The sequence below is a fragment of the Triplophysa rosa genome, unplaced genomic scaffold, assembly GCF_024868665.1.
Source record: "Triplophysa rosa unplaced genomic scaffold, Trosa_1v2 scaffold169_ERROPOS924550+, whole genome shotgun sequence".
Taxonomy (NCBI): domain Eukaryota; kingdom Metazoa; phylum Chordata; class Actinopteri; order Cypriniformes; family Nemacheilidae; genus Triplophysa; species Triplophysa rosa.
Window position 1 is genome coordinate 3,382 of NW_026634170.1, and position 15,434 is coordinate 18,815.

Genomic DNA, 15,434 nt, shown 5'->3' on the forward strand with positions numbered 1-15,434 from the left:
GCTGGCGTGCTTTGCACATAGCATTGCGTATCAATTCCACTGTCATGCATCTCATTTCCCATTCCACTTTTAAAAGGGTTGGTTTCTCTTCCTGTTCGTGGTGAAACATAATGGTATGTGGGCGTTTTGACTGTAGCGGTTTGTGAGCATACCGTATCGTTCTGTGCGAAGGGGTTTTTACTGCCATTATTTAATGCTTGAGCATTCAATTCATTCAACCAATAAGCGAATGACATAGGCGTTCATTTTTCATAGTGCTCCATTAACATCGTAGCATTCACGTGGCCACTCGTATTGACATGGGAGTATTTTCTCATCGTGCTGCAGTGCAGCTTTATAAACTTCGGATTGGCAATCGAAAATATCAACACGACTCACCACATGAGAGAGATCCTGGACGAGCCCCCAATGTTACCTTCTTGTTAATCCGCCTCTCCGATTGTGGATAACGTTAACTGTAACAGTGTTCTCTGGTTCATTTCTCGCAGTGATGAGCCGACAAAGTTATTTGGAAGCACGTTGTTTTAATCTCACCAAGCGAAAGCTCCATCCATCACTAAACCGTTTCACAATTACTTCAACTCCCGGGTGGTTTCACGAACTTATGAAAAACAACAAAAACTTCTAAAAGCAGCTTGCTCCCCTTTTAGTTCCGTCCGCCACTTTTTCTCTCACACACATCAAAAAAACCACGCACCCGCACTACTTTTCCCATCATCCCGTGCGGTCAGGACTACAAAGCCCATACTTCTTAAAGGGACAATGCCCATATTCCCGCAACACTATGTTGTCTAGGCAACGGCCACTTCCGCTTCCTGTTAGTATGTCCCAGTGTGTGCAATCTCTTTTGCCATGCACTCAAAAGTACCTACTATTCCAACACAAACACAGTACCTACTATTAGGGCTAGTATAAGTTGGCGAATTGGAACTCTCCCCTTGTTCTTTGTTAGGGTCTAGTTGTCGTTTACTGTATGTGTAGCTGCTAGTTCCGACAAGTCTGGACAAACAGAAGAGGCTTTGTGAAACTACTGAAACAGTTTAATCAAATCATGTGCCGTATCGTTTCGAGGCTTCCAAACAATCCGATACCCGTCTCCAAGGTGACACCTAGTGGTCATCTGTTGCCCTAAAACATAAATTTAACCGAATTAAAATGTGTACATTCATAAGGGTGATTGTTTGAAAGTGTGGTCGAGTGGTTAGTGCTGTTGAAAGGCGTTTCATCGTCGGAGGTTCGAGACTTGTTTGAAGCAATCGTTTCATAGAAATTTCATATATTTTTTATTTATTTTGAGCTTTTAATAGGATATATGCCTGACAACTGCTTGAGCCTGTTTTGTAAACTTTAGGCTCTTCATTTTAAATTATATGGGCTATTTTGGCAGTGAAAATGAAGATAGGCCTAATAAAAGAAATCAAACCACAACGTCTCGCATTTTTACATTAAAAAAATTTATTCAAAAATGTTATTTGCTCTTCTGTTGAAGGACGTAGAATATTCCTTTTTTTAACATCAATTTTCATACACCATAACCGTATACTTCAGTCATGCGTTGTAGGAAATACTTTACTTTATGCTGGATCTTTACAACTGCACTGCCCTCATTCTCCAACATTGAAAACGGCTGTAGATGTTTGATCATGTCTACTGAAGCCTCTAAAATTTAAATAAAAACGAATAATAAATTCTGTGTTCATTTTTTTATTATGTTGTATAGCTTTTTATAGGATTTGAGGGCTTACATTTTTTTTATTTAATTATTGAGCATGGGATGCCCAGAATTTTGATTGATTATTCACTGGGAAACACATACATACCTTAAGAAAACCAGATGTTTTGGCTACACCTATGCCCATCCAATAAATGAAGGTGGTAGGAGTGCGGTATTTAAACATTGATAAGGTGTTCGTAGTTATGATTTGCCATCACACACCTCACAAGTCTGTTCTCCATATGATCCCATAGGCTACAATTGACCTTTGACTATTTCCTGCACTCATCTTATAAATAATGTATTTCAAATGCCAAATTATTCAACATATATCAATAACACAACGTATGGCTCTGTTTGTTTAGTAAATTTGGCTAGATTTCACATTAAGTGAAATTTACACAAACACATTTAAAAAGGACAAAACAATTCAGTATGTTTGTGCAGCGTTTCATTGTGAATTTGTTTTCATTAAAATGCAGACTGCAGGCTTGTATAAGAGATTAAAATCTAGAAGGAGCATACCAAAGGTCTGGTATTGGCAAAACTGGCCAAAACTGGCAAAACTGGCAAAAACCGTTTGCATACTGTTTTTGCACTATCTGCCTGACCGGGGGGCTGCTTTAGAATCTTAAAGTTTTACTAAATTAATATTGCATATAGGAATTTATTATCTGTTATATTTGACCTGTGCTTCTCTCTCCTTTATCCTAAATGTGTGCTCTCACTGAGCGTGTGTGTGTGTGCGTACTTGTCTGTGTACGTACGTGTGTGTGTGTGCGTGCGTGCGTGCGTGCGTGCGTGCGTGCGTGCGTGCGTGCGTGCGTGCGTGCGTGTGTGTGTGTGTGTGTTGGTGCGTGTGCGTGTTGTGTGTGTGGAGTGTTTTGTGTGTGGGTGTGTCTGTCTTCTGTGTTTTTCAACCTTTTCTTGTTTTTGCAGGTACAACTTTGATTGTTTTGCTTGTAGTCAATGTGTCTCATGTACAGCTGCTTTGTAACAATGAAAATTGTAAAAGCGCTATATAAATAAAGTTGAGAGTGAGAGTGAGAGTGGTATTAATGCAATGATTTAGTCAACTTTAGACGGTAGCCTGTTGTCGCCCTCTATTGGGCCACAGAGGTACTACAGCTACTTTCATAATAAAATAAAAAAAATTATGTTAATTGTTGAGGTATACTGTGACAGAATTGTCCTATATTATTATATTTACTGTTTGTAAATGTTTAAACAATTTAAGTACTATTTTTGCTGCATTAATGTGCAGATGTAGTATATTGTAATATAGTTATTGGTAATTGTTTATCTCAGTGCAACATTTGGCGTCTGGGCACTCTGAACTTCCTGAATGAAGAAAACAGTTTTTTTCTTTTGTGGTGGACCATATCTGCTGTAATGGCGGAAAAGCACCGTTTTGGGTGGTCAGGTGGGTGGGGCCTTGCCTTGCAGCATTGGTGAATGTCTGAAATGAGAAGTTTGAAAAGAGATGTTTTAACTATGCCATGTAGGGTTCATGGTATAAAAATAATTGCCGTTTTGAGAGGATTAATTATTGATTTTAGTAATATAAAAACGGAATTGCAGTTCAAATGTAAAAGTAGGATAAAAAAAGTTTCCATGCTTTCAGCTACATAACAAAAAACTCAAGAGACCTGGCCGCTAGCAACAGTTTCTCATGCAAAAAAAAAAGTGTTAATGCAGGTGTAAAAGTGACAGTTACACTCAGGCTGAGAATAAGTATATTGAAAAAAGATTCACGGTATGAGTGCTTTTCATGTCAATATATCTTAGAAAGAACATTTGATGCTAATGTGTATTTGTGGGTCTGAACTTAAGCATTTAATAACATATTTCACGATACGAAAAGAAATAAAGAAAAATAATTATTGACATCAAATAAGTTTCAATATAGGACATACATTAATTGTGTACAGCACACTGTACACAAAATATCATTGTTTAGTGCTGTTATCATATGGTAACATCTGATTTCCATCTATCCTTCAAGTTCCCCCCTCTGCAAGGCTAGAGCATATCCCAGCATCATGGGCCGCAGGCAGTAAAGACCCGGACAGATGGCCAGTCCATCGCAGGGAACTCACAGACAAACACAAAAACACATCAAAGGGTAATTTATTTACCCTAATTCATAATGTATTCGGACTGTGGGAGACACACAAAAGAACCCAGAAGATTTGATCTTTGGCTTGAGTAACTTGTGAGCATCAAGGCCCAAGAAAGTTTATTTTGATCCAGACTGACTGTTGCAACATTTCTAAAAAAGACCAACCCAAGATGCAAAACAGGAAGTGTTACTACTTTAAATAAAAACAGGATATTGCTGGACATTGGAGATTTCCACTGTGTTGACAGTTCTGGATGGCCAGATCAATGCCATTACAATATCAGTCACTGGAAACTGTGAGAAAACATCTGCCCACATCCTGCCTCTATGTGTGGGTGTCCGTTTTTCTTTTTGAGAATGTGTCACATGATTGTCAGAAGGCCTTCTGTTATGTGCAGACTTGAAAGACAAATCGAGTTTTATTTTTGGTAAAAATAAAACAATTAAAATATAGCTATAAATACAACATAGTCATAACAGTGTCAACAAACTTTTAAACGTTAACCTTTTAATTTTAAAAAATACTGTGAATATTCAAATAAGTTGGTTTGGTTTTTGTTCTTCATAACACAAACTGCATGTGAATCATTGCTTGAATCTAATGTAGTTATTTTCCAGACTTTGCAACGCTTTGGATAGCTTTGATCCAATCCTTGCGCTCCTCCGCTGTAGCTGCTTGCAGGTAGTAGTGTATCTCATCAGAAGTGATGATTTCAAACAGATTCCCATCAACCTCATGTCTCTTCGCTGTCAACAAAATGAGAAATAAACTTTAAAGCATAATGTTTTCACTATCCTTGGTGCCGTACCATTAAATCTATTTTATGACATCACAAAAAAACAGGTTGCGGTCACATATCACCCTAACATGAATAATAATAAAATCACTTTCATGGTCCAAACCTAAGGCTTCTTAAGGCAAAATATAATTCATTTAAGGTAAAAGGTAAGGTATCTGATATGCTCTTAACACATTTTTTTGAGTTTCACCCAATTGGTGTAATTGGAAATGACCTTTTTTGTGAGATGCTTTTATCCATAGAGATTATTCAAGATATATTTTATATGTACTGTATGTGTCATATGTACGTATGTCATACCATCAGGCACATATTCCACAGCAGTAATGACTGACCCACGCAGATGAATGGACCCTAGTGGATCTTCTTCACCCTAAACACATACAGACGAACAGACAGGTTTCAATACTTCTCCAGACAGTACAGGAAACTCTATCTTTAAAGATAACAAAAACATGCTCACCTTGGTGGGATCATAGTAGTGGATGTAAGCAGGATCATCTCTAAGGATAAACTTCCTGACTTTCCAATTTTTTCGCCGGTGGCCCTAAAAAGAAGAAAAGGAAATGTGAAAAGATTAGGAAAGCTTGTCCAGCTCACCCCTGAAGTACAATAAAAATACACTGCATGACTGTTTTGTAACGCAGCATTTACAGTAAGTGTGTTAGTGTAATTACAGCATAACATGTAGTACCATGGCATTTCACCATTTAAATAATATATGATGCACAAAAACAGACTTTTCTGCTTTTGTTTTATGAATTAAAAGTTATTCTTGATTTTGTTTTAACAAGCAGAAAGAATAGTTATTTTTAAGTTGTCAATGTATCAATACCCAGTTATATGAGCAGATATTGGCAGGTACATATCACATTCACATTTTCACATACTGCATGTCAGTGCAGCACAGATTCTCACCTGTTTCAGCAAACAGCCCTGTCTGACTATAGCACCTCTGAACTCCTCCTTCACAATCACATCTTCATCGCTGGAGTAACCTTCACAGAAGAACCCACTATCTGCCTGCAGATCAACAAACATAATGACTCGCAACATAAGGGCTGTTGTTTTAAAAAGACCCACTAATTCTGTTCTTTCAAGTACTTCATAGATACCACAACACATTTCCTGATTTAAAAAAAATCCTGTAGCGTGCTCAAAACATGCTATGGCTCTGTTCCAAAACCTAGTAGGCTGCTTTCTGTCTACATAGACAGGTGCATTCATTGGAAGCTATTTCAAGAATATGATGTGAAACCTTAAAAGTAACTAATTTTGAATGCAACATTGCAGCAATTCTGTGCATCATAACAATATTCATGTTACTAATATAGCAATTAGCATGTCACTACTATATTGTTACAGAACACAGAACTTTTGTCCACCATCAAGTTTGAATGATATGAGGGTGAATTAATTATGACAAAAATTTTATTTTGGGTTGAACTATCCCTTTAACTTACAAAATAATAAAGAGCATCAGTTTGGTCCACGAAAGCACATTCTGCTCCTTTTTCAGCTGCATCTTTGGAGAGGTCTCCAGCCGCCTGCAGAAAACCCTCAGTGAGCAGTCCAGTGGCCAGCATCAAGCCCTCGGCTCTGTTCCTGGCCTTTCCTTCAGAAACCAACCAATCGATGACCGTGTTTCCTGTTAATAGATCACCACAGGAAAGCCATGAGGGGTGAAATATTTTAACCTCTAAATTGGTTCTGCCTAAACAATAAGAATAAACAAATAGCAAATTAAGACTTTTGAAGAAAAGTTATTTGCTTCTTAAATTCTCTCAAATTGGTTTCCATTGGGTTTCCTTAAGAAAAGCTATATTTTCATTGTATGTCAACATTTCTGTAAAGAAAACCTTTGAGCAATAGCGTTTTGGCTGGGTGTGTTTGTGTAGCAGTAAAGCGGAAGAGTTATGAAACGATTGCTTTTTTTAAAGAGTTTAAGTCTCTAGTGGCATGCGCTTCACACAAATAGTGTCGTTTCATTTCCTTGTATTTACAGTATAGAGTCAGACAACTTACTGACCCAAAGTGCTGTAAAACAGAGTGTATCAAATCCTTCAAATTACATTTGTTGGTATAACCCAATGAAGAAAGGTTAATTCAATCAAATATATAATATTTTAGATATCATTTAGATTTACTGAAAGCAAAATGTTAGATCACAAACATTAAAAAATATATATTTTATAGAATAAATCCTTCAAATAATATACAAATGTCTGTGACCTTTTACATTACCAGATGATTTTGATAAATAATGATAAATGTATTAAAAGTTCTTTGATGTTTTGCTGTTTCCACCATTTTAAATAAGCAGTATGCAAGACGCTGTGTTATATAGTTATTTTGTGGTTAAGTGCATTTTATTGTAGTACATGTAAAATCAGTGTCAACCCTTTTGTGACTTCTTGCCTTTTTCTATTAAAAAAGTAAAACTGACATACATTAAAATTGTAGTTCTCAAGTTTTGAGTTGACAGGTTCTGCCTATCATTTGCAAACAATGAAACTGGTTCTTCATTTTACCAGTGAGGCTGTAAGTTGAGTAAGAAATCAAGGCGTGGCTTTTCACATGATTTCATCTAACATCTATGTACCTGTGAAACAGTGATTAAACAGCCTTTTTTCCTTTTCTACCTTCAGCTCTTTAACCCCGGTGTCTTGATCTTTCATTAAGACATAAAGTGCACTGCGGAAACACAGAATAAAGAGGGCAACACTTTACAATACGGATCCATTTGTAATCATTAGTAAACAACATTAATGAACAGAAACTACATTTTAATACTAGTTCATGTCCGTTTAACATTTCCTAATACATTGCAGTCAAATGTTGCATCCAATAGTTAATGCACAATTATGAACAATGATGAATAAAAGCTGTAAAAAATATGTATTTTGTTAGTTCATGTGTTTATCAATGTTAACATTATTGTGAAGTGTTACAAAGTTTTCATTTTTAAAGTTTATTTTTGTCTTTATCTTTATAAGTGTCTTTATGGAGTGTCTTTTGTGATTATTTTGTTGTAGATTACCGCCACATGCCAAAATGCTACCAAAACATCACACATATTTTATATCTTCTCCAGTTTTGTAAATGAAATCATATAGGGCCTACAGGGTAATACCTCAGATTAACACTTTCCGGCAGTCTAATGGATCTTCGTGTTGACTTTCTGGCAAACCTTTTTCCGCTCTCTAAACAAGAGATTGCTCTCTTGATATCTTTGATCCAGAGCTCTCTTTCCTCTAGGTGGGTTGCTTGAAAGAAATGGTCCTGTTTCTTAGTTGTACTGACCTTGAACACTAACTGTCGGACACACATTAAAGACATGATTAAAAGAAATCAAGATAAATTCAGGAATATCCTCATCAGAAACCACTTTTTCACCGTTTTTTTAGGGAAATTCTGACACGGGGTGGTAAGAGCTGCTCCCTTCAGAGGGATCATTCCCTTTGGACTACTGTCTGTCTTCTTCTTGTAAAATTCTATGGCATCATCTGCTAACACCACCCACAACACTTTCCATGTGTTCAGCACAGTACCCTACAGAGGAAGAGCACTACTTTAGCATCCCCAAGTCACCAATCAAACAATATGAATATTAGTAATAATATTACGGTCTTCTACTTCTACAGTTAAATAAGTTATGTACATTTTTCCCCCAAGATTTATAATTGTATACATATTGATAAACATGATGATAAAATGTCAAAATCTAAGTATGCTATATGCTTGAAAACTTGAAATAAACACACAGGTGTCTGTTTCCAAGACCACTGCTTATTCCCTGTTAGACTATTTCCTACATCACATCACATCCACATGAAGGAGTAAATGAACACAAGTGAGTGGACTGGGATACTGAGTGAGCCGGTAGGGCTGTCGCTTACTCCTCTGATATAAGGAAATTCAAAAACAAAAGCAGGGGAAAATGTATGAGCTTGTGACTTTGAGCATCCTTTTTCAGGTGTAAGTGAGGTACCAATAAATGTATTCCTTGTGGTTAAACTGTGTTTGATTATCAACACCTGAGTAAGTTATTTTCACGGTTGGTAAACGAATATCCGGGCCACATGACAATGAAAACATGGCAGATGTGATGTGCAAAATGTTTGCATACTGCACCCATTCATACTGCACTGATTTCAAAATATACTGATTTAACAGCCAAGGAGTAGATTTATACTTCATCTAATACACTACAGGACACACTGTTACAGTACACGACTTCAAACAAAGAGACACGCCTTTTTAAATCCCTCTTCAAAGGCAACAAATTGTTTTATTTTTAAGTAATAAAATGACAACAAATGTGTGTATATTTTAGGGTAAATGGCTTGCTCTTGTATATAGTGTAAGGTGTGCCAACAATTCTTATCAATCTATCTGATGTTTTCATAAGAGGCAATGTAAACATGTAGGCTATTCCTATATGTCATAGTACTAAAACGTGGGATTTTTTTACTTCTGCGTCGGACCTACGCCGAAGCCTCTACGCCGTAGGCAACGCGCCGGTTTTTGTTTATACTTGTGCGTTGTTGTCCGCGTCGACGGGCAATGGCCACTAGGCGTCAGTGTCCACAGGCGTGTTGCTTTGTGTTATCAAGACAAGAGTCGGAGAAGAAACGGTTCGTTGCGTACGCTGTCTGAAGCATCTAGCTGTGATAGCGACAACAGTCACTTTTGCGGCTTGAGTTGTAACATACAGAAGAACACGTAATTTATTTATATAAATCGTTCGAAAATGCGGATGAGTAACCCGAGGCTATCACTGAGTTTTTTTGACCTGAAGGGAGCGGGTTCAAGCAGATCAATCACAGCGTTTGCGGTCCGCGTCGCATTGACGCTCTGTTACATATTTGGAGGGGTCCGCGTCGCATTGACGCTCTGTTACATATTTGGAGAGGTGTGCGTCAGGCTACAGCGTAGGGTACGCGTCTCTGCGTAGGCTACAGCGTAGGTCGGACGCAGAAGTCAAAATCCCCCTTAACACTGTTGAAAAGTCTTGGACTCCAGTTTTAAATCGAGATGTGGCTGTTATTTTGATTCTCTGTCCACCACTGAACACAACGTGTTGCGGTCAAGTGCAGTTTTTTGTCATTTTCAGTTCTGTCTTGAAGCCTGTACGCAAAGTAGTGGTCAACATTTAACTTCACTTTCAGTTGCCACATCCTTATGACAAATTTACACAATTTATTTGACTGAGAAATAGTATATATGATGAAATGAGACTTTTATATAGGCCTAGGCCTACTGAAAAGTTTCACATAAAACCCTTTAATAGATCATGATTCTGGTTTTCAAAGGCGTTAGGATGTTTTAACCTTTCTTCCTAATATTACTCAAGTAATGGTAATGGTAATGTGCATCATAACGTCATGGAAATGATGACAAAACGTCAGCACATGGTAAAAAATATGTGGTCATTCCAGCTAAAGTATCTTTATGTTGTAAAATCACCAGTATTACTGGTTTCTAGCGATATTAATAAAATTTACAGTGAGTTTAGCTAATTCCACCAAGTTTGCATGCAAGCAATGTGATAATGTATCACAGAAAATCCATTAATACTCCATATTACAAACCCTGATATCAAAGAAAACATAACTACAGCTGAATGGAGAATATAATCCCATGTTTTACCTTTTTCACCAAGTAGCCCTCTCTAATCATTGTGGGTTCCATAACGATACACGACAAGTAGCTGTTTATCTTCTACGTGGTGGAGTGGTGAATGTGAGAACCAAGGGTTCAGCAGAATTTATATTTCTGACGTGTATGACGTCTGATTACAGTTATAGACAGTTTTTGATAAAAGGGAAGTTGCATGTTGCCTTCATGGTATTCTAGTTTCCTCTGCATTCTAAACCACATAGCAAATGAGTCAGAGAGTAAATGATAGAGCCTACTGTATGTTTGATGATAATTAACACACACACACACAAGAATGTTTTTTTGGGGTGTGTGTTTGTCAATGATAGTAAAATGTCATATGCCCATTCTGGTCATGACGTTCATTCAAATAACATTTGTTTTTTTCATTTTTTTAAAGAACCATATTTAACACCATTTATTTAACAAAAGTACAATTCAAGTATCCAACATAAATCGGTACTTGATGTGAAGTTTAATCATTGTACAACCATGAAGAAGGTTTTGGTTAAACAAACAATACTTTAACAGGAACTGAAGTTAAGAGGGTTTAAGATGGGTTACGAAGGATAGGAGCACACACTGCACATTTGCGGTCACTGATGTGTGACCCAGCCCATACTGGGAGTGAGGATGTGTTGGTTTATGAGAAATGTCAATATCAAAATAAAGCAGTAAGATAATGTGTACAAATTTTTGCCTGCTTTAGGCAACTAATGCTGGCATGAGAATTAACAAATGAAAAGTGTTTCAACAAGTGGTTTTGAAAATGACACATTGCAGCTCTTGTCTTATTAGCACACTAAAAACTCTTCCAAATCACTATGCAGTGGGTGCCATGTCCAAGTTATATAGTATTTCTGTCGTTTTTTGTCATATTTGGATTTTGGAATATGGAATCATTTATAATTATAATTCCCTTGTTTTCTGTCCTGTGCTGGTTCATTGTGATTGTATGGTGAGTTCCTGTGTCTTGTCAAGTTTAGTCTAGTGTAGTCATTTGTAAATTATGTCAAATGTTAACTTTAGTTCTTGTTTAAGTGCAGTTAGTCTTTGTCCTGTCATGTTATTATATTCCCCTGTTTTGTTATGTAACTCCCTCGTGGGTTTTTGGTTTTGTCTTTATTATTATTAAATGTGTTGTTACCCGCTGTCTGCACCTGGGTCCTCTATCCTTGTCTCACCACCCACGATCATGACATAATGCATGAATATCACATTTACATTTATATTGACATTTGTCAGCAGACAGTATAGCCTAATTAAAAGCAATTTAGAGTACATTTAACCTAAACCTTCCTACATCCGTATCTGTGTTGCATCAAATCCTTTGTACTACACATGGTCTTCCAATTGAGCTACAGGATGTTTAAGCAGCTGATCTTTCCCTGAATCCCTGTGGTAACTACTGTAAACAAAGAAGTAAACACACACACACACACACACATACTGTATTGGGTTAATCTGCAGTGTTACACTTCCTCTCTCTTGATCTCATGTGGGATTACTGTTTGTGTATAGAGGATTACGGACGGAAACAGTTCATGCGTTTTGTGTGCACATCACTGCTTTAGTTCAGTCGGATATTTCGACCCTCAGTCTTCACCTCTCCGCTTTATTTCGCCTGCATTATGGCCGACAACATACCACAGCTGATCAAAATAGGTGTTTCATTGAAAACGACTCCGAATAATGGACCCGTTTACTTCAAGTCTGACGGGACGAGATTCGGGCAGAGCAGAACCATCAAATTATTGACCGGAACCAAATACAAGATCGATGTAGTCGTTAAACCGGGAGCCGTACAGGCGACGTGAGTGTCCATCATCATCAGCTTAGTTTGTCACTGCGGTCAAGCCAGCCGCGGTTTGAAAATACACGGTCAAGCCAGCCGCCGTTTAGGTTCAGATGCGCGCTTATTGAGTGGTTTACGGTACATTACGGCAACACCGCTTGTAAAGCTTTATTTAAATGTAGATGTTCCGCGTCTCTTGTCAATAACATATTTCTTGTTTTACGTTTAGAATATCTCGTTTTTGTCGTAATTTATGCAGGTTTTTTTCTCCGAATGTTTGCATTATGATTGCTGTAACGTTATATTGTGAAACCAATGTCTCTGTCTGTATCTTAAATATGTATTATTTTAATGCCTTCTAGACCTTTGTCCTGCAAATAAAACTGTTTATGCAGTTTGCAATTACATTACCCATGGATTTGAACAGATTTAATTACAGTATGTTTTTTGAAAGCATTTTGTTTGAAAAATATTATTCCAATATAATTGACTATACAAACATTATTTCTCATAAGTAGAAAAATATGATGGTGGGTTCCAAGGAACTTGACTCTGCGCCAGTGTTGGAGCGGTCTATATGCATCGACCCGAGGGGGGGCACCCCCGCCGAGGATGCCATGAATCCCAGGAGCCTCCTGTTACAGGGGGACCGCTGACTGTCTGATCTCAGGCAGTTCAACACTGACCGGGCGCGCTAGTCCTCGCGCCCCCCTGGGGGTGAGCGGGGCCGCTCGTGAGGACAGAGTCGAGTTCCATACCGAGAAAGAGGATGCCCTGCACCGGGGAGAGCTTGCTCTTATCTCAGTTGACCTGTGGCCCCACCGATCTAGGTGCCGGAGCACCAGGTCCCTGTGTGTACACCACAGATCTCGAGAGTGTGCCCAAACTTGAGCCAGTCGTCGAGATAGTTAGTACCCGTACACCTCTCTCCCAACGGGGAAGGAGGGCGGCTTCCACGACCTTCGTAAAGACTCGTGGAGACAGGGACAACCGAAGGGGAGGACCCTGTACTGATATGCCCGTCCCTCGAGCGCGAACCGTCGGAACGGCCGATGTCGAGGGAGGATCGAGACATGAAGTACGCGTCCTAGGTCGATTGCCACGAACCAGTCCTGACGCCTGACGGACGCCAAGATGCGCTTCTGCGTGACCATCCTGAAAGGCAGCTAGTGTAGGTGCCTTTCAGAACACGCAGATCTAAGTAGGGCGCAACCCTCCGCCTTCTTAGGGACAATGAAGTACGGGCTGTAAAACCCGCTGAACACCTCGGCCGTGGGACGGGCTCGATCGCTCCCTTCACCAGAAGGGAGGCGACCTCCGCCCGAAGTACGGGCATCCCTGCCTCTGCCTGAGGTAAAAGGACGTCCCGGAACTTGGGCGGACGTGTAGCGAACTGAATCGCGTAGCCGAGACGGATCGTCTTCCTCAGCCAGCCTGACAGTCTGGGGGCTCCCAGAACTGTGACAGGGGACTAGAGGTTGATCTGCTTCATCGCCCCCGCGGAGGGTGGTTCGATGGCTAGCAGTACGGATTCCTTGCCGGGGGAGGCCCCCCGGGGAGGAGATTGGCTCTGCCATATTTCCTGCCTGGCGACTGCGCAGCTCAACGCACTGTCTGACTGAGAGTGCTGAGGGCTGGTGTTTATACTCGACATTGCGCTTTGCCATGACGCAACGTCGAGTTTGCCGTTCACCGTCGTGCAGAGGGTGAGAGCGGCTGAGGTAACCCAGAGAGAGAGGAAACTCTCCTTTTTGAGAGTAAGTGGGCGCCAGCCCCCCAGAGGGGGCAGCAGATGGAGGGACGGGGCAGGAACCGTCCCTATCCGACCTACCAGCGCTGTGGCTGGGGTCGGGCCCAATGGTAGCCTCGATCCCCCTGAGGTGATCCCATGACAGCCGCTGCCCGCGGCTGCTGATGGGGCGATGGTCTCCTCTTCGCTGTCTCCTCCAGGTCACTGGAGGGCGTTGAAGAGGACCAGGGCTGCTGGGAGCAGACAGTGCACGGGACTCGACGGCCGAGGCGGCCGAGTTGCGGCACGGAGGACTGCTTTTTACTGTCGAGAACCCTCCACAGTAACACCAACCAGCCCCCCCTTGCGAGAGGGTAGTCGAGAAAGCGGACCTTCTCAGCGTTACTCATCTGCGCAAGTATCGGCCAGAGGAGTTCCTCATGGACCACAAGTGTGGACATCGTCCGACCCAGGGCCCCCGGGTCACCTTGGTCGCCCGTAGAGCGAGGTCGGTGAGGCGCGGAGTTCCTGCATAAGCGCTGGGTCGTTGGAACCGCGCTCAAACCCGAGGCGCCATGTAGCCAGCCGCGACGCCGGGAGAGGCATGCGGGCACTGCAACCCAACACTCACGGCGGCCCGGGAAAGCATGGCCGACATTCGACATCCGCTTTTTCCTGGGCTCGACCCCCCGAGGGAGGAGCCCGAAGAATCGTCGGAGTCGGATGGCAGTACGTCACCCCCCGATGCTGCAAGAGACTCTCATCATCACGCATCGTGTCCGAATACGTGATTGAGGAATAAGACGGCGGACCGTCTTTGGGGAACGGTCAGACGAGCGAAACGAGTGTGAACGGTCCGTGAGCCGTGGCTGGCGGATTATCCTCACAGTAATCCTCATCTCACCCTCGCTGCTTGCCATAGCGGACGGCAGGGCCGTAGTCCTGCCGCCACGGAACGGGGAGCAAACGAGGTGGTGGCTGAGTCCCGTGGGAACACAGCCACCTGTGACGCAACGTCTGAATCGTCACCGCCCGCAGTGCGGGCAGGACGTATCCACAACGTCTGCCCCAGCGTACTGGAAGCAGGCATTGTGTCCGTCCCCCTCCTCGATGAGTGTGTTGCACCCATGAGAACAGCGGGACAAGCCACGCTGGAGAAATTTGCTCTTTTAGAAAAGGAAATTGCTCGAACACCTCCGGAACTGCCGAGACGCCCAGGGGAGAGTCACTGCAGGAAGGGACCGTCCGCTGTCCACGTCGTAGATTCCAGCAGAAAGAATGATCACCAGATCGTAGAGAAGCTCATCAGATGCGTAGGCTCTGAAGAACAAAAGGTGAATGAATGAGCACGCCGGCTTCCCTCTTATACCCGGACATCCGGGGAGGAGCCCGGCATGCAAATTTAATTCGCCAATTTTCATTGGCCTTTTCTAAATACTCAGAAGATGATAGGTTCTCAAGACAAACCCCATTCTGTCGGTTCGACACAACGTCGAGAGACCGACAGAAAGGGAACCGAGGTTACATCCGTAACCAAGATGTTTTTTCTACTTATTAGAAATAATGTTTCTATAGGCATTTAAAGTGGAGAAATGTGTATTTCTCCAAAACGT

General features: G+C 41.2%; 2 protein-coding genes across 3 annotated transcripts in view; one reads left to right on the forward strand and one right to left on the reverse strand.

Annotated features, from left to right (window-relative positions):
* Positions 1-3,148: 3,148 nt before the first annotated feature.
* Positions 3,149-10,371, reverse strand: plek (pleckstrin). Of its 2 annotated transcripts, XR_008962265.1 has the most exons (10): positions 10,289-10,371; positions 8,033-8,188; positions 7,770-7,951; positions 7,239-7,330; positions 6,100-6,284; positions 5,555-5,659; positions 5,100-5,183; positions 4,937-5,009; positions 3,631-4,583; positions 3,149-3,173 (listed from the first exon to the last, which is right to left on the reverse strand). XR_008962265.1 is itself a non-coding variant. In XM_057327050.1 (9 exons), exons 1-9 carry the CDS (start codon positions 10,328-10,330, stop codon positions 4,444-4,446), a joined length of 1,059 nt encoding a protein of 352 aa, XP_057183033.1. In that variant the 5' UTR covers positions 10,331-10,371; the 3' UTR covers positions 3,536-4,443. The 2 variants fall into 2 exon arrangements, 1 of the variants encoding a protein (XP_057183033.1); XM_057327050.1 differs by lacking the exon at positions 3,149-3,173 and having other exon boundaries at positions 3,536-4,583.
* A 1,398-nt stretch (positions 10,372-11,769) lies between these two features.
* The window catches only part of cnrip1b (cannabinoid receptor interacting protein 1b), a 12,535-nt gene continuing 8,870 nt past the window's right edge, over positions 11,770-15,434 (forward strand). The window contains exon 1 of the mRNA XM_057327052.1: positions 11,770-12,110. Coding sequence (XP_057183035.1) covers positions 11,929-12,110 — 182 coding nt within the window. The 5' untranslated portion in view covers positions 11,770-11,928. The remainder of the gene's footprint in view (positions 12,111-15,434) is intronic.